This window comes from Nothoprocta perdicaria, unplaced genomic scaffold (assembly GCF_003342845.1).
Source record: "Nothoprocta perdicaria isolate Ctin4 unplaced genomic scaffold, notPer1 scaffold_56, whole genome shotgun sequence".
In the NCBI taxonomy this organism is placed as follows: domain Eukaryota; kingdom Metazoa; phylum Chordata; class Aves; order Tinamiformes; family Tinamidae; genus Nothoprocta; species Nothoprocta perdicaria.
The window spans coordinates 2,810,435-2,837,704 of record NW_020455821.1 but is presented as its reverse complement, the minus strand read 5'-3'; the positions used below and the strand labels follow the sequence as shown (position 1 = coordinate 2,837,704).

Below are 27,270 nucleotides of genomic sequence, written 5' to 3'. Positions count from 1 at the left end.
TTCTGTGTAATAATGGAATCAACTTTGTGGCAGCCTGCTCTAAACAACTGCTTACAGCATGTTTCCTTTCCTGAAGTAAAACAAAGCTGTTGGACTAGWAAAAACAGTATCACTTCTCATAAGGAGACTCCAGCTTAGATAGGGCAATTAGTGGTTCCAGCAKAGACTCTTTTGGAGCATTTCTGAAGCGTTACTGCTCTTTAACTCTGTCTGTCTGTTTAGTAAGGGCTCTGAAATAATCTTCTGCCAAGGATATCTCATCAGTGTTGCTTATTCTGTATGAGCAAACACTTGCCACAAGTTTATTTTTTAGACAGGAAATGAAAGATGGAACTAAAGATTTGTCTGTGTTCTGGTTTTGTAGAAGCATGTCTAGGGGTAGCACATAGTCTACCAGTCATATCAAGAAAGCAGGAGAAAAAAATAAACAAACTGAAAAACAGGCCAGGGTCAGGAAGTGACCCTGACCCTGAAATGCTGAACCCCAAATGAAGCTGAAAAAAAAAACCCCAAAAGTTAAAAGTTATCCTTCAATATCAGTGATATGATAATAGTTTTAGTTTCAGTCAAATATATATCGTGCAAACCCCATCACTGTATTCTGTAGAAAAATCAAAGACTATAGGATGCCTTTAACCTTGTGGAGTAAAATTATGTGTTTGCATCAGGTTTGTTTTTGAACATGTGCAGTCCTCTTCCACATTTACAAAGGACAATTCATAACTTTTAAATTCAGAGACCAAAAATATCAGTATTTTGTAAATATCAACAAATATCAGCACATACCCAATTCTAGAACTACCGTAAGGGGTTACTCCTTTTTATGAAAGGTTTATTCTCCATTAGTACTTCACTTTGTTTAGTATTGTGAACATATTTAAAGAAAACCCCTGAAGATAGATTTGTGTAAGTTTATCATCTATTCAGGAAGAAAAAAAAATATTTTTTCACTGTCATGCTTTTATTTCTCATTATCTGAGTTTTCCTGTTCTAATTTCTCCATTGTCATAATTTTTCCACCGCTTTTTTTCTTTCTTTTTCTGTGTTAACTGCATCTGCCTTGGTGTGTCCGGTAGAGACAGACTTTGGGTGTGTGAAAAAATCTCCAGACACCTGGAAGGTTTCTGATTTAGACATAATAGTGGATCCTATTCTGTCACCTTCCACTTCTCTGCAGTCTGCTGGTCACAATGTCATCCGCCTGGCACCTACTGTCTTTGACACCCAACACTGTGAGTCTGTAGAAGATATTTGGCTACCTAAGGACTCCGTTTTTAATATGGTCATCTGAGCTCTTGCAAACAGATGCATATTAAACAGCATCTTTAGAACTTGTGCTGTGTTGTGGTAGGCAGTAGATGCTGTTGAAATGTAAAATTGTTTGGGGAGTCGCTCGCCTCCTTTGAAGGAAACTGATTTGCAGCAAATTCATCCCTGGAGTACTGCATTAGACCTACACTAGGGATGAGTTTTCTTCATTGAAAAAGCCTGAAAAGGGAATTACTAGAAATTTTGTGCTAATCTGCAAAATATCTTTTAGGATGTTTCAGATTAAATGAATACATAGATTTAGTTCAAGTTATTCTGTGTAAGAGTTTGTAGAGTTTTCATGATACTTTGGCCCAAGATTTGGGGTAAAAATCAACTTTGGCCAGGTCAGTAGCAAGAATCTTGTTGCCTTTAGTAGGAACAAATGTTATACCTGGTTTGCACTTCAGTTGTTACAGGAACTACTTAGGATCCAGATTTACAAAAATATTGAGGTGAAATCAGAAAAAGTACAGGGAACTTCTTAATGTAGATGCCAGACGGAATGGCGAGAGCTGCGCTCTGCTGGGTACTCCTGCAGATGCCAAAGGGGCACGTTTGCAGGAGCTAATGAAGCCCGTTGCATGAAATGGTTGTGGGAGGGCAGGGGCTCGTTAGGGCTTGTCCCAAGGGTGTTGGCCATTAGATAGGAGCATCTGGGAGCTGTTGGGTCTACCAAAGGCAGGAGCTTGGAGAGGTCACCTCCCCTCAGCCTGCACCGTGACAGCTCCAGCAGCCTGTCCGAGTGCCTGAGCTTCCGCGTGGGCTCTGGGAATGTGGGAATGTGTGTCCATGCAGAGCACGGCGCTGGCCAGGCAGTGCAGAGCACCTGCACGTAGAGCAGGGCTCTCCCGCTCCAGAGCGGGAATAACATGGAGAAAACCAGGGGGAGAGGGGTCTGGAGTTGTATCTGACACACCACCTCAGAAGCCAGGGATGACAGTGCCAGTATGTGGAGCTCTGAGGAGTGCAAAAAGGTTTTGTGTCCCTGCCTTTCTAATAGAAGGCTGCGTGGTTACTTATTCAGGTAAGAGAATTAAGTATTTTAGCATTTTTGCTGTTGTTCCCATAAGTGCTTTCTTCACAGCTAAGCTTATGAGTAAAGATGCTTCATTTTTTGCAAAATAGCTCATATTGATCTTTAAAATACAAGTTTTCCTGAACCTCACTAGAATTATGGTATGTCTTGTGTATTTTGTACAGTAAATGTTAATTGTATATATACTCAAAAAACTTGCCATAATTTAGGGTCAAAATATTTACACATTCATCTCTTTTGGTCTTGCTCTTTTTAATCAAATATATTTTTTTAAAAAAAAGCAGCAACAACAAACAAAAAGCCCAAGGTGTCTAGTGCTTGGATCTTACCAGGATTAAGCCCATCCTCCTTAGATCACTTTCCTGGCAGAGTACATGTATGAGAAATGATTTCTGGACTGCTTGTTATATTCTCAGTGTAAACATACAGAAGTGTTAACYCCTTTTCAGTGACCACAAGAAAATATTCTTGCTCCAAAGTTTTGTATCTCAGAATTCAAACACAGTTGATCTGAATTTAAAGGTTAAAACAGTATTGTGGTAAGGAATGGTGTGCATATATATGTTTCAAAAGTAACGAGTACTGAAGATCCTGTGCAGAGGTATAATTTTGTGGGTTTTGGTCACTTGGAAATAAGCTTATAAATAAGCGTATGTGCTAATAGTTCAAATTCATACTTATGTTGAAACCATTAATTGAGAAGAAATCTTCAGGTTGTCACTTCTGGCGAGGAAAAAAAGGTATATTCTGTAAAAGACAATAAGGCTTTTGGAAGGAAAGTATGGTGATGTTGAATTTCCTATAATTAGAATGTTCCTATGCAGCTTATGTTTAGATTAACTTTTATAGTACACACTGAATGCAAAGAATTCTAGAAATAGTCTCACTGCTTCTATTTTCTGAGGGGCTTAAAATTGAAATGAAATTAGAAGCTTTTTCAGTATTTTTTTTAACCTTCTTATTCTTCTAGACAATGGGGTCTAGAAACCTCTGTAGATCTTCCGTTTTCCCCACTGTAGCTTTCAATTTACCATCCTCTAGCACGTTTGCTTCTCTGTTAGCTGCCATCTCTGTCAAGCTTAAATGCTTAAATGCTCCACTGAGATTGTCACAGGACAGTAAGGAAGGAGGAGCCACTTCTGGCCTTCCTGGAGTAGGAGCAACATGAAGTCTAATCTTTAAAAGGTAGATCAAAGCCCTTGGATCTAGCCAAGGATCTATCTAGTTACTATAAAACAGTTCTAATTATCAGGCCTTTTAAACTGCCTAATTAGAAATAGAGAATAAACAGTCTCCTCTGGTTAATAAAGGAACATATCAAAGCATCTAGGGGTTCATTAAGGGCTCGGTGCCTCAGTTTACGTGCAGCTATGCATGATACTTTTTGCATATGATGAGGATAAAAGCCCATGACTTGTATCTTGATGTTGTGACTTGAAGTTGTCAGCTGACTTTCTGCATTTCTGTAAAATTAAACCTCCGAGGCAATGCTGATCAGGTTGGGGTGCTGAAGAAAAACAAAAGGTAAGTTAAAAACCACTTCTAGCAAAGAAATGGGTTTTGTTCTTTTGTTTCACCACATTGTTYAAATGAATTCCTGATAGGATCCAGTGAATCTAGTTTAAATTTGGAATAAGCTTAATTGGAGCTTATATAGAGCTTACATAGATAGCACATTTCATGTATTTTGACACTGTTTCTGGTTAGTAGTGAAAGAAATATATTACTTTGAATATTTCTATAAGGAATTTTTTCAGAACCTGATTTTAACTTTGCCTTTAAACAGCAGAATGTGCAACCCTCAGTCCAAAATTGTAATCTTTTTTTTTTTCTGAGATAATTTTTAATACAGTTTGAATAGCAAAGGTTAATGAACAGTATCTTATATATAGTGATTTATCATTGAGTATCGATGGCTGATTCACATGTGAGTAAGAATTTATCTCATTTCTGGAATCAAATTCATCCTGTGGCACCTCATAYGTTATTTTGCTGGTTTATGATGATGACATGCATGATCTTAAATATAACGTTCTTCTATTTTCTAGTGAATGATGGAAATTGGCCAATACTTAAGCAGAGTTCAACTCCTGTGGTAAAGCCCCCCCAGATCTCCAACACAGACTGGAAAGAGTCAAGCATGGATACTGCTCTGAAACAGGGAACCATTTCCAGCCAGCCGCTGCCAACCTCAGTACTGGGCAGTACCGATAAGCTGGTGCGTTGAAAAATCTACGCAGCGATGCAATCTAGTTTGCTTAAATTGTGAACCTTTGGCTTCTGTAGCCAAATTCTCTTTAGATATTTACACATTTTCATTTTCCTGCTGATAGTTATTAAAAACATCACAGCTAGAATTACCTTTATAGTCTTTCCTTTTGCTCTTATGACATCAGAATTTCTTTTCCCCAACTTTAGTGCTTTGTATGCATTCCTCTTCTGCTACAGCAGTCTCCTGTGTTCCCCTTTTTGCTTCTAGTCATCTTCCTGCCCTCCTGTTTTTCTATTTCAGATCTTTATGTTGCTATTTTTATTTGGCATAGATTATCACTCTTTCAGTATGTTCTCTTTTTCTCACAAAAATCCTTAAAATTGTCATTAGAACCATCCTTCAGAGAGCCCATCYGTGTTGTGTTTCTGCATTGTTGTTCTTGTGCTTCATGAATTCTAATAATTTACATGAATCTGTCTAAAGATTCATGTAATCTTTAACAAATAAGGACCTTGTCATTAAATTGCTTGGTAAGCTGTCACTGTTGCCATGCTATATATTATCAAATATATTATCAAACAGGCACTGAGATCCAGAACCTTGAACTAGTCCTTCAAGTTTAGAAAGTATGCAAATAATTTTTGATTCATATTAATGAATAAATGAAGATGCCTTAACACACTGGCCTCTGTGTGTGACATATGATGATGTCTTGTGATAAATTCAGGTGGAGTCATGTCTAGTGATTAAGGAGCACAGATGGTGCATGTTAACTCCTTCCCTCCCACCTAAGATGATTAGTTTGCTTTGTTCAGTGCAAAATCTTCTTGCTCACAAGTCCTCATTGAATGCAGTGATTTTATTTTCCTTACACAGGGCCTTGACTTGGGGAAGGCGCCGGCAGCGGGCCCCGGTGTCAGCAAGCAGGTGCCGCAGAACTACGGCACGTACCCCAGCGCGGGGCCGCTGGGCRCGGGCTCCACCAGCTCCCTGGAGCGCCGCAAGGAGGGCAGCCTGCCCCGCGCCGGCGCCGCGCGGCCCCGGCCGCTCCCGCCGCCCGCCGCCCTCCACCAGCCCAGCTCCTCGCAGCAGATTCAGCAGAGGATTTCCGTGCCCCCCAGCCCCACGTACCAGCCCGCGGGGCCCCCCTTGTTCCCAGGGGCGGACGGGCGCCCGGAGCTCCCGCTGACTGTGGCCATCAGGCCTTTCCTGGCCGATAAAGGATCAAGACCTCAGTCGCCCAGGAAAGGGCCACAGACGGTGAACTCCAGCTCCATCTACTCAATGTATCTTCAGCAAGCAACGCCACCAAAGAATTATCAACAAGCCGTTTACAATACGTTAAATAAGTCAGTAAAAGCAGGTAGAATATATTGTGCTTTTTTCCACCTCTTTATAATAGACTGTTACTGTTGAGTTTCATTTAATTTAATAACCCAGGGAGGCTGTGGAGTCTCCTGCTCTGGAGGTCTTCCAAACCCACCTGSATGCCGCCCAGTGCTCTGGATGTCCCTGCTGGAGCAGGSGGGTTGGACCAGTTGATCYCTAGAGGTCCCTTCCYRCATTAACTATTCTGGGATTCTRTAATTTCAGTATAACTTAACTGTTGCTTGAAAAAATCTCTAGTAAATTGGTGAGAAGAGGAAAGATATTTTTATATATGCCAAAGAGCAGCAGAATGATCCTGTTTATTTTTTGAGTGATAAACAAGCATATATYCAGTTATCTCTTACTTCAAACAAGATGCTCTTAGTACAATAGATTATATAATCTGGATACTCTCCATTTTACTTTCAGAAGTAAATTAAAAACAGTTTCTCTAGAGATTTTTTTCTTCTCTTTCCTGCTGAAAGAGCAAAAACATTCCAGGCATTACTTATTGCCATTTATAATTATAAGAAGCATTGCCATCAATAGCAGATGAGTATTTATTCCTGTTCTGATGGATTCCAACATAATTTTTTTTTTTTCTTTTATTATATTTTTTTTTTTATTTTTTTATTTATTTTTATTTTTTTTTATTTTATTTTTTTTTTTTTTTTATTCCTGTTCTGATGGATTCCAACATAATTTTTTTTTTTCATATTCTTTTTGAATGGAGACGCATGCAGTTTATTTGCACATATTTGCACTGGCTAATTTCAAAACTGTTCTTCACTGTTTCCCTTCTTTCTTCTCTTCAGTTTATGGAAAACCCGTCTTACAATCTGGCTCAACTTCTCCCTCACCATTGCCGTTCCTTCATGGCTCCTTGCCTGCCCAGACTTCGTCACAGCCTCAGACTGAGCTCTCTGAAAAAGATCAAGAGCTGGAGAACGTTCCAGCATCCAGTGAGAACAGCAATGTGGAAAACATTCCTCGTCCTCTCAGTCCCACTAAGCTGACGCCTATTGTGCATTCCCCGCTACGGTATCAAAGCGATGCTGACCTTGAAGCCCTGAGAAGAAAACTGGCCAACGCGCCGAGGCCGTTGAAGAAGCGGAGCTCTATCACTGAACCAGAAGGCCCAAGTGGACCCAATATACAGAAATTACTGTACCAGCGCTTTAACACTCTGGCTGGAGGAATCGAAAGCGCTCCTTTTTATCAGCCAAGCAACCCCCAGGACTTCATAGGCATCTTGGCAGATGTTGATAATGGCAACGCCAGCACCAACGGCAATATAGAGGAGCCCGTTTCGGTGCAGCCAACAGTCCCTCTTCCTGATGAGCCGCCGCCTTCCTCAGATGCCAACGATAACGAGTTACCTTCTCCTGCTTCGGAGGAGCTCATAAGCACTGAAACCACAAATCAAACATCTGAGACAACCGAAGATGACGACAACAACAACGTGGCCATMGTCCCTGCTGTTGAACCGTCACCCACTCCCACACCTGAGGTCAGCTCTCCAGTAGAGGAAGAAGCTCCTTTGCCACCAGCTCTTCCTCCTCCTCCTCCTCCTCCAGTAAGTGACCTGAAAAAAAGACAATTATCTGAACTTTAGGATTAGCTCTGTGTTTAAGCAAGTGTGGAAGAYGATGATATTATGATAAATGATGGGCTTCATTTTATGAAATTAAGATAAAACCAAATCAAGGGAAGACCAAGGGAGTTTCTTATGTGTTGGTTTCTTTACCAGTGTAGCAATTTAATAGGGAMAATAGGAGCACAGGCAGTGGAGGATCCTACATATAGGCTATAGAACCACTTTTGGGACACGCTCAGTGTAGAACTAACTCCCATTTCTGAGATACCATTTATAATTTTTCATTTCCCCAGGGCTACATACAATTATTCTATTCTTGTATGAGATGAATTCCTATTCATATCATACAATATGAATTACTGTTCATATGAACCTGTGGGTAAGTTACTGCAGTGATGCTTTCCAGTTTCAAACAAGCTGGAATACATACTCTGGGAGAAGTGAATCCCAGCTCCCCCCTCAGCAGAGAGCTGTGAGACCAGAGCTGACAGCAGCAGCAGCAGCGACACAGCTGGCTTGGTGCAGCAGAGATGTCCTCTAATGCACTTGTCTCATAACCCGAATTGCTTCCAGCACCTCGTCCTGCTGCACCAAAAGCTTCTAACTGCTAGTTGGCTCTGGGTGTACCAAAACTTAAAGCATGAAGAGACTAGAAAATGGAAAGAAAAATGGCATTTTTTTCTTAATTGTTAGTATGTTCCAATTTAATGCTGAGTTCAGAGGCTATTTCCACTTTTTGATTCACGTAACGCTGCCCTCAGTTGTGCAGCGCGAGCTCCGCTTGCTGGCACGGTGTGACTGCGGCGCACGCGCAGCCTGCCCTGTGTTTCCAGGGAGCACGAGGGCATTCCTGGGAGAGCAGAACACGTTAGCAGTGGATATTGGTCATGCTGGGAAAGGTTTATTTTCCAGATGGAAACAGCTATACTAAATGGGAGTGTAAATGAAAACTCTTCTTACAGAGCTACAGAATGAAACACACCATTAATAACTTTTTTTTTTTCCTGAAAACTGGCAAAGACGTAAGTGAATGATGCAACATGTTTTCAAAACATTCAAATGTTCAGATTTTGAGAATGCAACTCCCAGAAGCACCAGCTAGAATCTCACTTAAAATACTTCCGTTTCTCTACAGCAAAGCTCAGAACTTTTTCATACAGACTTGCAATGGGCATTTGCTAATTCAAGGCAGATTCTTCTGAATAGAGCCTGAGACTGAGGCTTAATTGTGTTGTCTGGGCTGGCCAAGCAAAGMAGTTTTGACAGTCTCAGGAAATCCACAGAAATACATGGGGCTCAGAGGAAATACAGTTGTAAGGTTCTGGTGGTCAGAATCTTTGCACTCAAGTACTTAGTTCCCTGCAATAATGACATTTAAGTAAAGCTCTCTAGATTATTGTGGCATTCATTTTTATTTTGCAGYTGATGATTAAAATGTATTAAGGTATGAAGGCTTGAAGTAGACTTTTATTATAAAAATGYTTGTGCCCCTTAAATTAAAATTTAAGGAGCACGGATTTTTTTATCTGGTTAAGAAAGTAGACGGCTGGTTTGTAATACACTTGCACCCTGAAATGATGCCTACCAACTTGTGTTTGCCCGCAGACCAAACGGACGAACCTGAAGAAACCCAACTCCGAAAGGACCGGCCACGGCTTGAGGGTCAAGTTCAATCCATTAGCCCTCCTGCTGGATGCTTCTTTGGAGGGAGAATTTGATCTTGTGCAAAGAATCATATATGAGGTGAGCTGCTAAACCCACAGAACCTCTTTCAACACTTCAAATAATAATAGTAATAAAAAAACTTTCATGTTTTCCTTCTTTCAATAGGTCGATGATCCCAGTAAACCCAACGATGAAGGAATTACACCTTTGCATAAYGCAGTGTGTGCTGGTCATCACCACATTGTGAAGTTCCTGCTCGATTTYGGCGTAAATGTAAATGCAGCAGATAGTGATGGATGGTAAGTGTTGGCATTTTTAACCTAGCATCTGAAGAAATAAAAATTCTAACCCAAAATTCAGTAGAAACCCACTGTGGGGAACAGTTTTCTTCCCTTTCACCCACAGCAAAAAAGCACTTTCTAATCTGTACATGGTGACAAACTCAAATACAAGTTGCATCATATTGAACACATGTGAAGGTACCTTTAAGTCATAAATTACAGCATATTTTATTTTTATTTAATAGTATAGTTGAATTTCTTGTTCACATGCAAAAATACAAAAAGTCCAAATATCAAGTGGCTGAGGCTCATTTGTTTAAGAAGTGTCATCTTCACATAGCCYGTCCGCAGGCTCGGGCAGGATCTGAAAGCTTCCCATGCTGATCCCCCAGCCTGCTTTACCCTTGAGATTTCCTGGTATTAGGAAATGCCCTTTTGTATCCARCAGCATTGTAAGATAAGAAAATTTACATTTCTGATAACATCTGCTTTATAGTGCTTGGCTTTAATGGAGTCAGGAATCCACTGCAGGTTGTCGGGCAGGTTTTGCACATGGCATATGCTATAACCATTAAGAAGACAATTTCTTTTTTAAAAAAGTATTAATTATTAATACAGACATAACTTCATGTTGCAAGACAAGATGGTTGAGATTCCTGGAACATTTGTTCTAATGTCTACATTTTTGCCTTGCTGCAGGACACCGTTGCATTGTGCTGCTTCCTGCAATAGCGTTCACCTCTGCAAGCTACTTGTGGAATCTGGGGCAGCAATTTTTGCTTCAACTATAAGTGATATAGAAACTGCTGCAGACAAGTGTGAAGAGATGGAAGAAGGTTATATTCAGTGTTCCCAGTTCCTGTATGGTAGGTTGTGCGGCATCTTGCAGCCCTTTTTGGCTCTTCTGAAGTACAGCCCTTCTCTATCCAAGAGCAGGTGTCCGGCCGTTCTGCATGAGACATTTTATTATCTTCTGCATTGGCCCTAGACTTGTAGATACTGCCCTTTACCTGTACCTTCAAATGCCAACAACAGAAGAGCCTTTTGGTTATTATGGTGCTCATTCTTTCCCTTCTTTGACTTCCCAGGCTCTTTCTAATGTTAGAATGTTTTGGATTAATTTGGCTTAATGTCAGTGGCAGTGCTGCCATTGAGCGGTTTTGATGGTAACAACGGGGTGTCCAGTGTCTCCATACAGATGCTGCAACTTCCAGATGCACAAGTTCCTAGCAGATCGCATGAAGACACAAACATTCAGCCTTTATGATTAAATGTTCCCAAGATTAAATATTTACCCAGATGTATTTGGCAAGAAAGATGCCTTGGATGCAGCTGACATTTCAGTTTGCATGAGAGAAGGCTGGAAGCTTCATTAAGCCTTCATGCACAGGACCTTGTGCAGATCTTCAGAAGCCCGGAGCGTAGCCAGCAGGCCTGTGAGAAACACGGCACAGCTCCCTGGAGCTGCTTTGCTCCCACATATATTAAGACCATTTTGTCCTTATTTGAATAAGATCACAAAGTTTCCATTGCATATACCAGAAAAGGAAAAAAACTCATGCTGTAAGTAAAATATTCTGCAAGATGTGGTTTCACCGTGCAGTTCAGCTCCTGGAAGTGTCTCCTTGTGGAAGTGCTGCCTATTCTTTAAAGAATTTTTATTAAGAAGACACCAATATATTCCGGTCACAGTGTCCACACTGAGAATCCCGGAGGGAAAACCAGGATATTTAGCACTTTCTGTGTTCTCTGTTTGGCTGACAGGCGTGCAGGAGAAGCTGGGGGTGATGAACAAGGGAGTCGTGTACGCGCTGTGGGACTACGAGGCGCAGAACAGCGACGAGTTGTCCTTCCACGAGGGCGACGCCATCACCGTCCTGCGGCGCAAGGACGACAACGAGACCGAGTGGTGGTGGGCGCGACTCAACGACAAGGAAGGCTACGTGCCCAAAAACCTGCTCGGGGTGAGTGCTTCGCCTTTCAGCTCCCTTCTGCTTCCCGGCCCTGGAGGAGGGACGCGGGCGAGCCGGTCTGTGCGGCCGCGGGACGCGCGCGAGGGAGCGGTGCTCAGCAGCCCGACCTTGTCCTTTCAGGCCTCCGTGTGGTCTTTGTAACCAGAAAGGAGGCACAATGATAAGCTCAGCTTTTTTATTCAGGACATAAGTTTAATATATTTACTGAATGTATTTTCAGCTTTAATCTTTATTACGGGCTTTCTTCTGGTTAAAAAACCCAGCATCCCTACATGAAGCGTGGTGGCTCTATTAAACCCTCCTAAAGTTGGCCCAGGAAGGACAGTTGCATTAGGAAGGTCTCCAAACCTGTTGTAGATGATTAGCAAGCTCCAGAATTACAGCTGGAGATTGGGCTGGAAGGCTGATGTAGCCAAAAGCACTCAGAATGCTACAGCGGGGAACTTTGGTGGTGTTTCTAGGCCTTCWCTCAAACTTGGTCCACTTATTTCTTTAAAAACACATTGTTATGTACATAGAAGGCAGGATGCTACGCTGTAGAGGGCAGCAGTCTCCGGCGCGTGGCCCACCTGGGCTCTGCACCRGGGGCAGCGGCCCCTCAGTGGGACAGCACCACGGATGCCAAAATCCAAGTGGGAAAGCGGGTAGCATCGCCTGGCTCTGTGTTGGTGCCACAGGCTGAGAGTGACAGAGGGACACAGTGTCGTGAGAGGGACCGCGTTCACAACCCCGCCTTGCCTCCCTCCGCTGCCAGCTGGTTTTTCCCTGCGCGATGGGCTCCGGTGTGGTTGTGTCCGCATGCATCTCACCAACAGGAAAGCGCCCTGGAGATGTCAACTCTAGGCAGGTTCCTTGAGTAGCTCTCGGGCAACTTAATCATAACAGACCYGGAACCTGAGGCTGCTGAGCAGGGAGATACAGAACACACGGTAAGTGCAGGAAGATCTTACAGGGCAGCAAATGAGCGCTCTCTAAGGGTGGATTTTTAGTAAGAATTCTTGTACTTAAGTGTGTTTTGTCTTGCCTGTCTCTTAACCAAGTGGTCCCAGTAGTCAGAGCAGCGCTCGTGCTGCTGCTGGCAGCAGTGAGTCAGCCCAGCCCTCCTGCTCTTTCTCACTGATTTTTTTTCAAAAAGCCTCAGARCACACTGCAACTTTCCAAAAAAATTATCCCAAATGCCCCCAAACCCTTCTGTGGCCCAATTTTCATAAGCACTGTTTTGGTTTTTATTTATTTATATTTAGCCTAATACACAAAACTTACTATTTTTCATTCTGTTTTTGCAGTTATATCCACGAATAAAACCTAGACAACGAACCCTTGCTTGAATTCAGTTGTACAAGAGTGCAATACCTTGCTGGTAACTGGAAACTTAAAGCATACACTGGAGCCATCACTTTCAGTCATTTCACCTGGAGAAATAAAACTTTGGCATTTAGTTTAAAGGTGCTTTCTCTTGTTAAATCGACAGCRTTCAAGGTCTGCAGTTTGTAAATGAGGATCATTTTCTGTGAGCCAGCACTGAGGGGGGAGCAGCAGCAGCTCCGCTCCCTCCGCAGTGAGTTAAGCGCCGTAGCAGGAGCTTCCGCGTGTTCASTGTTCGGAGGTGTCACTTGCAAAGYGCAGAGATGCTCTCTGCTCTGCTCCAATCCCACAGTTACTGTCCCACGTCAGAACTCCGGATAGTTTATTTCATACCAGTGAATGTTGAGTTCTCTCATTACCACTTCATTTTTTGGGTTCTAGGACGCAAGATTTTCGCCTGCTCCGTGCGTAAGTAGTCATCAAAGCTTTAAGAGGGCTAGGATTTTAAGTGTTAACATACTCCACACTTAAGTCCTAGTCTAGACAACCCCAACAAAAGCTTTACTTAGTCTAGCATCTAATATTATTTGCATTTAGAGACAAGCTAGGGAACTAACAAAGCAACAGGATTTGTACACTTTTCAAGCTCCCCCCACCGTGATTCACTTGGTGTTTTATTTTCTCGTTYCTCCACTGACAGCACCAGTGTTACCTCTACTAATGTAAAGGGTGCCCTACTAACCCCCCGAGTTTGTTACGGCCAAAAGAGCTTCCTGGGAAGCGTGCAGCAGCGCAAGGGACGTGGATGTCTGCAGGGAGAACGTGCAATAGTTGGGAAGGGGAGAGGCTGGTAACGGTTACGTGGTGTGAGGCTGCCCGGCGGTGAAGGACGGAACAGGAGGAAGAGGAGGAGGGTGGAGATGCCGAGGCTGGAGGAAGGAAACAAGGGCTGGAGAATTTTGGAAAGGCAGTAGCTTATTTGAGGACAGTTTCTGTGGTTCTTGGCAACTTCCATCTGTTGCCAAGGCAAGTTATGCAATAAACTATTCCACTACATTGTAGTTATAAGCAAAAAAAAAAAAAAAAAGAAAAAAAAAGGCACTTCACTGGAATTTTAATTGTACATGATTTTATATACCAAAAGTATATTTTGAATTTCCCATTCTAAGTTGTAGCCATATTTCTTGTAATTTTCTCCTGTTAAACAGTATGCAATTTGATTAATTCTTCATGTACAAGTTTTGTGTATTATTTATATATCCATTTCTGCAGTGCTGTAACTTGCTTTTACCACAGGTTTAGCATTAACTGTATATATTGTGGTGAGAAGTGAAAGGGTATTATTGTTGAAGAATTTGCTACATGAATGTGATGATTTCAAGAGCCTATGATAACACTAATTCAGAGAACATGTAAATGTGCACAATAAAGTACTGCTAAGGCACGGCCGCCTTCCCGAGTGTTTTTGCAGACACGCTCTTGGGCTCTCTCTCCAGGGGGGGACTTGAACTGCAGCTTCTGCTCTTCAGTGCAGCTTCCTCCTCGCGTGGGCACWGAGTGACCTGGGGGACCCGTTTCGGAACCTCCTTCGACTACAGCGGCCGGCGCCCCAGCCCTGGCTGGTTAACGCTCACCTGGAAGCTCTCACTCACCTGCCCCTGGCTCCTTGTTCCCTCAGGCTTTGCTGCTGCAGGAAAAGGGAGCGCGGGAGGCCCCGTGTTCCAGCTGGTGGAGCCAGAGGAGGCRGCCTCAGTGCTGGGCAGATGTCCCAAGCCTAGCACCCAACTCGGGCTGGTGGCTGCAAAGGCTGGCAGGGGTTGCAGAGTTTAGGAAGCAGAGAGGTTAGCACCTGTCAGTGAAGCGAAAGCAAGTAGCACCTCTTACTTAAAGAACTGAATTAATTTATTCTGTAGTTGTACATTAAAATGTATACAATTCCAGAGAGCATTACAGTTAGGTTAACAAAAAGTAGTTACCAAAAAGAAAATACAAAACTAAACATTATTCCAGAAGCTTATTACAGAAGGGAATTTTCAAGATAGTGTTTATGAAAGTCTGATTTTGCAGTACCTGGTGAAATATGTTTAGAAAAACAAGAACTTCTATAAAATCTAAGGCAGATTTTATTATACATTGATTTTAAACATTTGGATAAAGGGGAAAACCTGAGATCTATACCCAAAAGCTATTCTCTGCAGAAGAGACATACACATTAGTTTGCTTTTTGTTGCAAACTATACATAATTGTTATTATAAAAGTTGTGCTGTACATTAGCTGTAGTGCAGGTCATATTTTCGCATTTCATATTAAGTGCCAATAAAGGTTTAACAAAATATACAAAGTCTTAAAAGGTGAGGCTATTTAAAGCATTAATTGTAGTATACATATTGCACACTATAGTGAATACTCATGGTTCAAAAAACAAAAAAAAATGCATTTGCCAGTTCTTACATAATGAACCACACTGGAATGAGAAGGGATCAAGAATAGCAAATGTTACCAGCTGTCAAATTAGCAAAAAGGGAGAGGCAGGGCCTTAGACACCGGCAGCTTCCCTCAAATTGGCAGCAGTTTGGTGGTCTCACTGRTCCCGTGACTCATAAAGAAGTTTTGTTGCCTAACAGAAAAGAATGAAGCAATTGGGTTAACTGGAACTTCTTTTGCAGACACGTAATCTCCCCTGTGCATCAGACAAAGCAAGCCCACTCCCACACACTCTATACCCCAAACCTTTAMGTTCTTCCCATGTTACTTTCATTAGCTCAAGACATCTACTACAGATTCATTCCTAGCTCTTGAACCCAAGTTTCAATGTTTTCCAAGATCTCTCTCAACTTGCAGCCTCACGTCTCAGCAACAAGAGCATGCTGTAAACTAGGGCTGTTGAAGGTCTCACTGTACCCATCAGTCTCTCATAACAAAACAAAAGCTAAGCTCACATCAAAGGAGATTTTCCATTTATCAATAAAATACTGTCCTTACTGTGTTTCTAAGAGCTGCATTGCTTGTGAAAGACGAGTTAGAACAGATATAAATGCTGAACTGTATTCCTGTGACAATACAACTACATATGTTGCCGAATACAGAAGCTAACTTGGTTGGGAAGCTGAAGAACAATGTGTGAAAGGAGCAAACAGCCAAACACGCGCACGCGCAGACAGCAGCTACGCTTCTCACTGACAGAGGAGGCCGCACACCAGATTTTTTTCCTCCCATAACTACAAATTATGAAACATAAAACTTCAGTTTCATCATGCAGTTTGGAGGCAGTGTCTAACAACAACAGACAAAACTCAGTCCTCCAGAATCCTGCCCCCGCCTCTGTTCCCGTTTTAAAAAGGAACAATTTCATTAAACCTTCAATAAACTAATAAATACAATTATCCGATTGTGGTTTTAGACAATATGCCTTTGTGTGCATTATTCAATGAGTAACAGAAGCCTTCAAGTCAAATTCCAACTTTCTTATCATCTAACGACAGAAACGAGCTCCTTTTATCAGGAAACCCCTTTGTGCTGGAAGCCAAGGCCATGTCCACAACGAGCAGCCCTAGAGCTCCAGGCTCGAGCAGCGAGAAGTCCTCTGCATCTGCTGCTACCGAGCACCCCTCGTAGCCAGCAAGAGGTTTTCTGCATCACAGGCAAGGGTTTTGGTAGGCACAACGATGGTGTGGCGACGAATAAGCAGCTGCAGGTGGGAATAAAGGTATTTTTTTTTCTGCCCAACCTTGTCCCCAGCCCTAAGCTTCAAAACAAGGATTCACTTCAGGCAGTGTTTTCTCCTGCTCTCCTGCCCGTGCCCCGCTCACCTTATGCATAGCGGCCAGCCAGGTCGCCGACAGCTTCTTGTTACAGCTCAAGTCCTCGCCAGCCGTGAATTTCACCTGCGTGAGCTCGGGGGAGCCGGGCAGCCTGTACTGCAGGACCATCCCTATGGCACGGGTATTGCCTCCTGGGAAGAGAAAGCAAGTCCTGAGCCAGCAACGCATTTTGCCAACTAAGTAACATCATACCAACCAAGAGCACGTTCAAAGACGACACCTTGTCCCTTAGCTGAAGGCACTAGCGATTCTGTCTCTGTGTGCCGAGAGCCGGAGCTCCCACAGCCCCCGTGAGGCCCAGGGGCAGCGCTGGTGGCGGCGGTGACCACGCGGTGACACCAGCAAACAGGACACGCAGCTTTTTAATATCGTTTAATGCTGTCTGGCACTCACCCAGGCAAGACTTGTACAAGTGATCACAGGCAATGCTGGGGTCRTGCCACGCACGGAGAAAACACCTGCAGGTCAGTATCACAAGCTGTTTTCTCTGAAGTAGATGCTACAATTTCACAGTGTAGCCTGTCCAGTCTGGGGACTGCTAGTGTCCAGTCAGACTAGTACCAAAGAGGGATCCTTCCCTGACAAGGAGTCTGGTAGGACCGTGAGACCATTCCCAAATCTGGGAAGGGTTGGGAAGGCAGCTCCCCAGCCAACGCCTTCATTTCCTGCACAAGGGGAGTCCACTACAAGAGACATTCCCCTGTCAGTGTCATCTGGGAGCAGGGGGATGAACAGCCCATCTTTTCTACTCTAGTTGCGCGCGGCTTTCAGGTTGAATCAAAGCAGAACCACAAAAACAAGACTGAATTTTGGTTTAGAATTGCACATTGATAACAAACGAACAAAAAACAGCTACAGGAAACACAGAGGCAAACAAAGGCAAAAAAAGAAAAAATGCACGAGGCCTCTTATTTAGACCATAAATTAAAACTAATAAATGAGAACAGCATCAACACACCAGAGGTATTTTTTGCTATATAAAGGCTGCCTGCATGAGAAGGAGTTCTGGAAGCTATTACTGTAATATCTAAGAAACCAAACAAAGATAATCCTAGCCTAAGATTCCTCATATGAAGGTCACAAGCACTATTTATAAGAGCAGCTATTTTCTCCTCCTGTAGGACAAGCCGAAATCTCGCTCCTTCAGCATTCGCTGCCCGGCACCTACCTGGTCAGGCCAGCATGTTCAGGCCTTACTGAAAGGCCTGATGCAGATAAACCAGTGGCAACCAAACAAGCAGAGCCCTGGCCACTTTTGTTTGTTTACCCTGCACGAGCCTGGCATTCCAGGACGTTTACTGCTTCAGGCACAACATGTCTTGCTTAACAAGAGGGCATTTTTTTAAAAAGCAATGTAAAAGAAAGCCTATCAATTAAGAGTTTAAAACAAAATTTGTAATTGATACTCAAATTTTATCAGGTCATCCTCTTTACTTTTATCTGTCAGAATATTTTCTATTGTTTGAAGCAATCCTGTAGTAAACTATGAAGAAAAGTCTTTTTAAGACATTGATTTATTCAGTCCAAAGCACTACTGAACAGCACACAAGAAGGCAGCCTAACTTTTATTTCTTGTGTACAAAAGGGACAGGGCTGTTGAGGTATTTGATGTGTAATACAGTGTATCACCCAAAACACTGTTTYGTCTCTCCTTCATTCTCAAAAGAACATCAGGTTTAAAGGATGGAATAGTTTAGTTCTTCTCCAGCAAGTTATAAAACCTTCCTTCTCGGTTTCTTAAATGAGATGGAAAGACAAAGTATGAACCTAGAGTTGTGCAAGGTACACATCTAATATTTGAACATCAACAGAAGATCAAGCAAACGAAAGGCACTGCCAGGGAAGAAGGGGAGAGGGGGGACATCATGCTGGGGCTGCTCATGCTCACAAGGCACTGCTGATACCTTCAGGAATCTGCTGGCTCTCCAGAAGGCTGGTGTAAGTGTGAATATCTTTTTCTACCATCAAGAAGGCAGGCAGGCAAAAGATAAAGCAGTCAGAAGAGTAATGAACAAGGAATTATAGGACCATTAATTCAGCAGCATATCTGGTTGATTAGAATACTTCAGTCAGTTCATTAAAGTTAACAGGTTGCATTGAGTGAATAAGATATATCCAGCAGCGACAGAGTTGTTGCTAAAGAATAGTTATTAAAACTCCTTTGTTTATTATCATGTAAATGAARTCATATTCAAGTTCTTCCTGGAATACTATAGAATAGTAGTTGAAGCAGTAAGTAACTGCCCTCTGATTCCCCTTCATTTTCAATGACATTACAGTATAATTTTATTTTAAGCAGCTCTTCCTCTTGTCAGTTTTTTTGTRCCTATAGAAGGTGAACCCCAGCTGGATTCTAACATGGAAACTAAAGACTAACAGTTCTCCTATGAGCTTTTCAATCAATAAATGTAAATGTTTGTATTCAGTCAAAAGAAAGGACTGGAAAGGTGATGACCAACTTTTGAGGCCTGTGGAGAAGTTCTCCCATTGCTCAGAAGCAATCTCTGAACTCTTAGCTCTTCCCTGCAGTACCATGGATGGGCTCTTTAGCAACATGGGCGGGCTTCCAAGCACTACACTCTATTCTGAGGACAGTTGGAACCAAGATCGTTGCACCTAAGTCACCAAAAACCTAGAAACACACTCTGCAGTTAGCACAAAAAAAAAAAATGTAAATTTGCATATTTTTCTTACTAGTAAATTTGTATTTAGTGATAGATTTACTTACCTCCAGGAGTAAATCCTTCTGTAAGTATCTGAATAGTCGAAATCTGTACAATTTCAATTTCATAGTGGCTGTCTCCATCCAAAATCAGGTATCTACACACACAAACACACAGGATTATTATTTCCCATCTACAATATCAAGTCTGAATCACATGAAATGGAATAATCAGATTTCAGGGTTCGCTGCATTTCAAACACAACCTCTTAGTGACTGGTTTTCTGTATGTTTTTTTGTGAGGAGAGGAAGAAATCAAGCAGGAGGTCTTTTTCACTGCGGTGCTGCATTTAAACACACCCAAAACACATACACMACAAATCCAAAAACGTATAGACTAGCTTAATACATCCTTTCAAAATATTAAAGCCATCCTTCTAAAGTTCTGGAGGAAGAAGAGAACGTGGAGTATGAGACATTCTAATCCAACAAATTCTCAGGGTGCCCTACGTAAAGCTTGTCTGTAATGTTAAGCAATATGCTCAGTGTGGGAGTCAACATTTGGAAACAAACTGTTCCGAGGGATTGCAGATATTTTCCCAGTCATCCTTCCTTCAATCCTCCTCTTAGCTGGTGAAAACTATATTCCAGTGGCACATGGATACCTTAATAAGGAGCRGAGTTCCTGGGTCCAGACATTTCTGCCCCTTGCTGCTTCTGGAAGCAGCCTTCACAATACAAAGTAGTGGGAGTTCACAGCTGACCCCCACTGCTAGTAACTTCACAAATAGCCTGATAAAAAGAGAGTTGTCTTTACAGAACATCCTCTCMAGGATCCTCACAGCAAGTTATCCTTTTTTGTTGCTTTTGTTTGGTTACTGGATAAAATTAATTATAGCTGTGTTTACAAGGACAGTTTCTATTAATGTTGTCACCTCTGATTGTTGGACAGTCGACACACCATTAGCTCGGATTTATCTGACGTTCCCAGAGTCACAAAGAACGTAGCACCTGGAAAGAAAAGCATCATTACTCTAATACCAAGTTTGGGAGGCAATACTAAAATATCAAGAGCAATTTTACCTACTGCACCTAATAGACTGAATTGGGTGAATCATTAAGAGACTGAATTACGAGATTAAGAGATCATTAATCGAACATTAAACTGACTGACATTTTTAGAGCACTCAAATGTAAAAGCTCATCTTTAATTACCACGTTCTAAATCACATGACCTTCCACAAATACTATGTAACACTTCTCCTCCACACSGTGAAATAGAGATGATATGCAAACAGAAACTATAAAATGAGAATGAATTGAAATAGAGCAAAAATAGGCAATTAAAGATCCTATAATGTCACCATAACACATTGTAACACTACTGAAACAATGGTGTCAGTATTTCTCATCAGTTTGTGAGAATAATCAAAYAGCAGGATGTGATATTCAGCTTAATAAACTAGGGCTTTACTCAGCATAATTAAAATATCAGTTAGTGTACTACATGTGGTTTTAATGCTATTTGAAACTGACAGTTCATGACAACCTGCCACTCACACATCCTTAAGCCACGGCCAAGGTCAGAGCTCACAAGTGAGGCCTGAAGCAAACACAGTAACTTGTTAGAAAATATTAAAATATTCTCTACTAGTAAGTGTTTTTCATTATTATTCAATTTAATTGAAATACGGCTAAAAAATACATTAATATAAAAAAAAAAAGGCAAGTGCACAAACACACATTTGTTCACCAAGGCAAAAAAAACTTCCTTTGTCTTTAATTACATTTAATTACTAGGTTTCCTGTTTATCAGAGCTGTTTAACATGGCATTTGAACAAATACAAGCAAAGTCAAACCAGCATATATACATTATGTGCATTTTTATATACACACACACACAAACATACATGTATGTCTACACATACACACACATAATATAGTGTTACTTACCATTCATGAGCACTTTAAGCTGTTTGTCATAAAACTCTGTTTCTTTCTGCGAGATGAGGGCGCACTCYGCACACTGGCGCACCGGGTCCACGAAGCACATGCGAGGCAGAGGCACTTTTTTACTGCAGCACTTGTCACAGAAGCACTTTCCGCATCTTCGACAGTGATGCTGGRTATGAGACAGTATTTTATTTATTCATTTACAACGAATCCTACTAAAGGAGAATCTGATGTAGTTGCTCCACTAAACACCTTCTCATCTAAGAAAAAAAGAATAGTTTCTCCAATTTGAAAAATCAGTCAAGGGATAGGAGAGAACTCAAGCAATTATAGAAGATTAATGACTGTTAATGGTAGAAACATATCTCTATGACTGAGATCAAAGGATTAAGTCTATTATGGACAGCAGCACATAAATATTTGCTGACACTCTGTCAACGGGTTTACCGTCATGCCTATTTTTTGGCTAAAACAAAACTCCAATCTTCATACTCAAAACCTATCAGAAATGACATAGTTTAAGAGAGAGAGAGAGAGAGAGAGAGAGAGAGAGAGAGAGAGAGAGAGAGAGAGAGAGAATCAAAAATCCAGGGTAATTATAACACTAGTAAAAATCAGGCTCACAGCTGAGTGTTCAGCAACTATTTTCACTCCAAATCACTACTAGGGTGTGACGGTCACAGTAGCTCTTCCTGATGCAAGTTCTCAGGGGATGACAGTAACTCAGGTAAGAAACAAGTATTTCCAGGCAAGCAAGAAGTGATTTGTGGCTCAGAGCAAGTTAGAACAGTTTGATAGAAGCAACTGATATGCTGCAGTTTTGGTCATGGTTAGATTTTTCTTCTGTATATAACAGAAAATTTTCTCCTGTATCTTTTTCCTACAGCTACCTCCATTTATTTCCCAAAGTTAATACAACACTAACAAAATAGAGCAGGATAATGAATTATTTCTTTTCAACCTAAATTCTCTAGACAGCCAAATTCCATGCTCTTAACACATCTAACTACAGAGTACAGCATGGACCAAGAGGCTGCACACTCTATCATCCAGTTGCCTGGCCTTCCCCATRTTCTTTAAGCATCTTGAAAATTTATTTAACTTTATGGGATATGTTTACTTAACATAGGAATATCCATTTTAGGATTTCTCTTTTCCTCTTGCTCCAAACGTCAAGTTCAAAAACAAACATCAGCTACCTCAATGGATTACAGTCCCTATTTCCACACCTTTCCTTGCTTTCACAAGCTGCATGCAGGCAGAGTGTCAACACCGTTACACAAAGCACCATTGCTTCCTGCTAAAAATCACTGCTGACCTTTTCKGTGAGGCTGCTTTCCTTCTGCAAGCAGGAACTCCAGTTTCAGCAGAATGCTTTCTGGCAATAGCATTCAGTAAACCAGCATGCATTCCAACAGATCTGCTTACATTTATGAATGAAAATACTTTAATGTTAATGCCTTCTCTTTATATAGTATATCTAGTTACAGTTCAGAGTAGCCAAGACATTTTCCAAATGAATCAGAGATCCTCTTTTCCAATTCTGAGACAGATCCTGTTTCATTTTCAGAATGGGAGAACTTGAGCTTTTATTTTGGTCCTCACACTTTGATGACGAGGTTCTTCAATGTGAGAACAGAACTGATAGTAATTCAAAGTATCTTTTGCCTACATTTCTGCGACTCATGTTTATTTCCCATAACACAATCAAATCAGTTGATTTGGCTGCATGTTACTGTTGACTTTGGCAGTACACTCTGGCACGAGTTCTTCTAACTCTTCCTTTGAATGTAAATCCCAGGGGTACCCAGTGTTTTGGAATAACCCTCACCATGACCAAAACCACAAGAACGTCAAAGGAACAGAATTAAAACAAAAGGGATGTCTACCCAGTAAAGACAGAACAGAAAACAACTACTATACTAAGTCAAACCAGGCTTCTTCATTTTTAAAACAGAATAAATTAATTTGCTGCAAGAGTTCAAGTTATGTCTTATTGATTTCTCTTACCTTTCTGGTTATGAAGTCAAATTTTGTGTCACACTGCATACATCTTGGGCACTAGGAAATAGTAAAGATTAACATTAAACTACAAAATTTCTTTATCTTTAATCCTACCACCATACACAAAGACTGAGGTTTATATGATCTCCCAAGAAGAAACAGCTCCCACAAATTTCCATCTTTTATCTTTTCACCATAAATTTCATTTTTTAAAAAAATATTTGAATACTGATGTACCAAAATAGCGTGATCTCCACCCATATGAAAAAAAAAAAAACAAAAAACAAAAAAAACCCCACCACAACCACACACTCATCTCTCATCTGTTCTATGGCATCTTGCCAGCAGTCAAAACTACTTTTCAGAAGTTCACATCATGCTTGACCTGCTTGGCTAGCCAGCCCTTTTGCTGCATTTTCACCCAAGTTACCATCCTCACTGAATTTTACTGTGACACTCTGTTTAGCGCTCCCACTTTGCAAACATGCTAGACTTCTGTTTTTCTTCCAATGTACCGATTTGACTTTTATTTCTGCTACAAAATGTCACTTCCTGAAACATCTTGTTCCAAAAAAGCTTACACCCACTCTCCTCCCAAAGAAAGGTCAGGAAAGGGAGGAGGGGGAAGAAAAAAAAAAAAAAAAAAAGCAAGCTTTCCCTTGTAAACTACTTCAGCCACTTCAGCAAGTCAAGTTATCCCTCTTCAAATAGTGTACTTCCTATGAACTCCTGGAAAAAAAATATTTTTTAATTCCAGACCTATCGTGACAAAAATTGCCAGTTTACAGCAGATGTAAATAACTCACAAGAAAATGGCATATGGTAGCAGATATCACCAAATGGGATTTTCCCAAAAGAATGTTCTGTTTCTAACTTAATATACCAGACACTTCTGCTTTGTAAATATATTTACATAATATCATATTTGCCTGGGAAAAGATCATTATTGATGCCTACTTTGACAGGTAAATTTACATCCCGGCACAGCTAAGAAGCACCTGAGGACCATAACATTTTACTGCTTGAAGTTTTCTCTCTCAGTTATACAAGGAAAGCATGATGTTTGACAGCTGCTTTAAAGGTACAGATTTAAAAAAAAAAAATCCAGCAAAATAGACTTCTTTTTGGAAAGTGGAAACAAATATTTGAGATAAGAAAATGAATTAATTGCCACAGCTGGTACAAATATGTTCATTTTACACATCATCAAACACACCACTAATACTGATATCTGATAACCCATATAATTCAAGAGAAAAGAGGAAGAGCATCCACCTGTATTACAAGCACCTGATATTAATTTAAAAATACTGAGAGCTAATCCATTATAGAGCAGAACTTCTCTGGCACTTGCTGTAGCACAGTAACAGATTTGCAGCGTACTCTGGATCCCTCCCAAAGGTCACCACGCTGCAGATGGCAGTAAGTGGTGGCTACACTTCACACGCTATTGCTGTGTGTACAGCCTGGAAGGGATTGCAGCAGTGGAGGCAGCCAACACCTTGCTAAGCTTCTTAGCGTCGTGTGTCTGTAAGTGCAGAAGTTTGCAAACTCATGGGCTCAGCCCTAGCGCTGTGCCCTGCCAAAACAGCTGATGCCAGAGCCACAGAAACCACAGCACAACCATGTTCCAGACAGGGCTTTTGATGCTTTCTGACATACTGCAACYGTACGTGACAAATTCCGCCAGTGCCATTCCTTCCTGCAGGAAGGAGCTCTAGGAGCCACTGCCACCTCCACGTGGCCCTCATGAAGCTCCTAGACAGGGCAGCTCCAGGGCGGGCAGCGATCCTCGGGCCCAGGGATCCAGCAGCCAGGGCTGCCTGTCTCTGCAGCAGTTCCTAGTCCCAGGTTTCTGTATTAGGAACAGTATCAGCTGAGCAGCCGCACATGCAGGGAGCAGCATTTTAACTTCCCTCTCTAGTTTGACGATGCTCAGCACAAATTGCCTCGAGTTTGACAGTGCTCAGCACAAATCTGCAYGGTATTACCCACCTCAGCCCATTCATTATTCAACTAACAAACATAAAAGTTTTCTGTAGTTCTGCAGGCTCAAAACTCAAAATCCTCATAATGTGACAACTGATGTTTAAAGACAGGGTAGGTATGTGATTAAAGATATTAAAAAAAAAAAAAAAAAAAAAGGAAACGAAATTTCAATGTTAATAGTAGGCCTAACACAACTACTAACATAATTATGAGGTCAAAGTAGTCAAAGTAATAATATACAGGTTGATTTAAGCTGTATATAATTTATAGACACATTCTCAAATAAATCTAAGAGTAAATACTAAAATAATCCTCAAACAACGTTCACTTGAATTAAGATGGTGCTATGGACTAGGTACAGTTAGGAGCACCACATTTTTAAGAAATTCAGGATAATTCAGGATTATTGAAACATACTGAATATTGAAGTACATTTTAGAAAGTCAAAAGAAAAATACTTTAAACTTCAGGTAAATGCTACACAAATGGTATCCACTGACAATGATGTCAGTGATCGGGTTTCCAGATGGCTAAGGCCAAAGTGTAGAGAGTAAAACCAGCTACACACTTCACCCAGGGAAACTCTGAGCCTAATTCCAACCTGGACTTTGCTAAACACCGATCCAAACGGCCCCTGCAACCGCCCCACACCTTATGCACAACAGCAGAGTGTCCCAAGTAGACTTGTACCTTAAATGCCACTCAGCGCTTGTCACTGCACCTTTACTCTTATCTACACTTCATGCGAGACATGCACAGTTGCTGTTGRTGACAAGGAGACTTTGTCTTAAGAACATAAGTGATGAAGTGCACAGCACRCCTACAGGATACTCTATGTTTTCTCATGCTACTTCTTTAATAAGCTGAAAAAGCCAGCTTCCAAAAAAGGCTTGTTTTGGAAAAACAAACAATCCAGCAAACAACAGCAAATCAACTTAGTAGCCGTGCACCATATACCAGTAAAGGTAAGTCTGAGGCACAGAAATTCCACTAACAAAGCGAGGCTGCTCACACAMTTACTGCTACGCCGGACTTCACCTCAGCAGACATCTAGCAGAGCCACATTTTTTTTYCTTTGTTGAGTAAGCCGAGTTGGTTATGACAGGAAAACACAGTGTTTCTATATGAGAAAAACCAACCACACCAGTATGTGGCAAAGAATGGGTCTCTTACGTGAATGCTTGCTTAACTCCGTAACTAATATACAAATAATGTGTACTAGAGATAACTTCGTATAGCATCATGTTCATATAGCTTAGACAAAAAAAAMCCAAAAAAGTATTTACAAGCAAAGTTGGCTAATAAATTCTAAATTATTCACACTGAGTGCCAGAATGGGCATAGCCTTTCACTATATATATATATGTTAAATCAACATGATCTTTAAAGTTATATTCGCTGTTTTATAGACATTAACAGAGAATAAACACTGTTTTACACATTAGTGCTGCACAGACCACCTTGCTTATCTCCTTAAACTCTTCCTAACTGCTATGCCAGGGCCTTGTTCTCCGGGAAAGGGCAGCGCTCCTACCCTTTTCTTTCCACCAGCCTAAGGGGAATGAAAGYGCGTGGCTTACAATTAAAGCAAACAAGTAATTAACAGAGCAGGGCAGCAGCGGGCCGGCCGCACGCACCGCGCTGCGTTACCGAAGCTCCCGGCGGGAGCGCCCCCGAGTTGCGTCGCTCCCCACGGGAGCAGCCCCCGGGCGGCCGCTGCTCCGCGGGAGCCGCTCCGGGGCGAGCGGAGGGGAAGACGCGCACGGGGGCGCACGGGCCAACGGTCACCGGCGGCCGTTGGGAGCCGTTAGGGGCGCGTCGCGCGCGCCGCCCGAGGGGGCTGCGGCAGGTTCGCGCCGCGCCGCGGGCGATACCTCCTTGTCGGGCACCCAGGGCGGCTCGTCGAGGCCGAAGGGGCTGCGGGCGGAGCGGTGCTCGGGCACCATGCGCAGCCCGCTGGGCGAGCGCACCAGCTTCTTGGCGTCGCGGGCCTCGCCGCCCGACATCTTCGCCCCCGCGCTCCGCCGCCGCCGCTACTCGCCCCGGGAGACTGGCGTCGCTGCCGCCCAATCGCCGCCCGCGCCCCGCGGA

The 27,270-nt window shown here is 42.1% G+C and overlaps 2 protein-coding genes across 3 annotated transcripts in view; one reads left to right on the top strand and one right to left on the bottom strand.

The window, feature by feature from the left end:
- PPP1R13B (protein phosphatase 1 regulatory subunit 13B) overlaps positions 1-13,983 on the top strand; it is a 54,846-nt gene extending 40,863 nt beyond the window's left edge. Inside the window, exons 10-18 of the mRNA XM_026048655.1 lie at positions 1,077-1,232; positions 4,396-4,565; positions 5,436-5,922; positions 6,743-7,503; positions 9,130-9,267; positions 9,355-9,488; positions 10,170-10,336; positions 11,235-11,434; positions 12,730-13,983. Of these exons, the coding sequence (XP_025904440.1) occupies positions 1,077-1,232; positions 4,396-4,565; positions 5,436-5,922; positions 6,743-7,503; positions 9,130-9,267; positions 9,355-9,488; positions 10,170-10,336; positions 11,235-11,434; positions 12,730-12,771 (2,255 nt within the window). The 3' untranslated portion in view covers positions 12,772-13,983. The remainder of the gene's footprint in view (positions 1-1,076; positions 1,233-4,395; positions 4,566-5,435; positions 5,923-6,742; positions 7,504-9,129; positions 9,268-9,354; positions 9,489-10,169; positions 10,337-11,234; positions 11,435-12,729) is intronic.
- A 518-nt stretch (positions 13,984-14,501) lies between these two features.
- On the bottom strand, positions 14,502-27,206 carry ZFYVE21 (zinc finger FYVE-type containing 21). 2 transcript variants are annotated; one of them, XM_026048657.1, is made up of 8 exons: positions 27,054-27,185; positions 23,197-23,247; positions 21,187-21,355; positions 20,168-20,243; positions 19,299-19,390; positions 18,475-18,528; positions 16,559-16,701; positions 14,502-15,366 (listed from the first exon to the last, which is right to left on the bottom strand). In XM_026048657.1, exons 1-8 carry the CDS (start codon positions 27,183-27,185, stop codon positions 15,331-15,333), a joined length of 753 nt encoding a protein of 250 aa, XP_025904442.1. In that variant the 3' UTR covers positions 14,502-15,330. The 2 variants fall into 2 exon arrangements, with proteins under 2 accessions (XP_025904442.1, XP_025904441.1); XM_026048656.1 differs by lacking the exon at positions 18,475-18,528 and having other exon boundaries at positions 27,054-27,206.
- Positions 27,207-27,270: the final 64 nt, after the last annotated feature.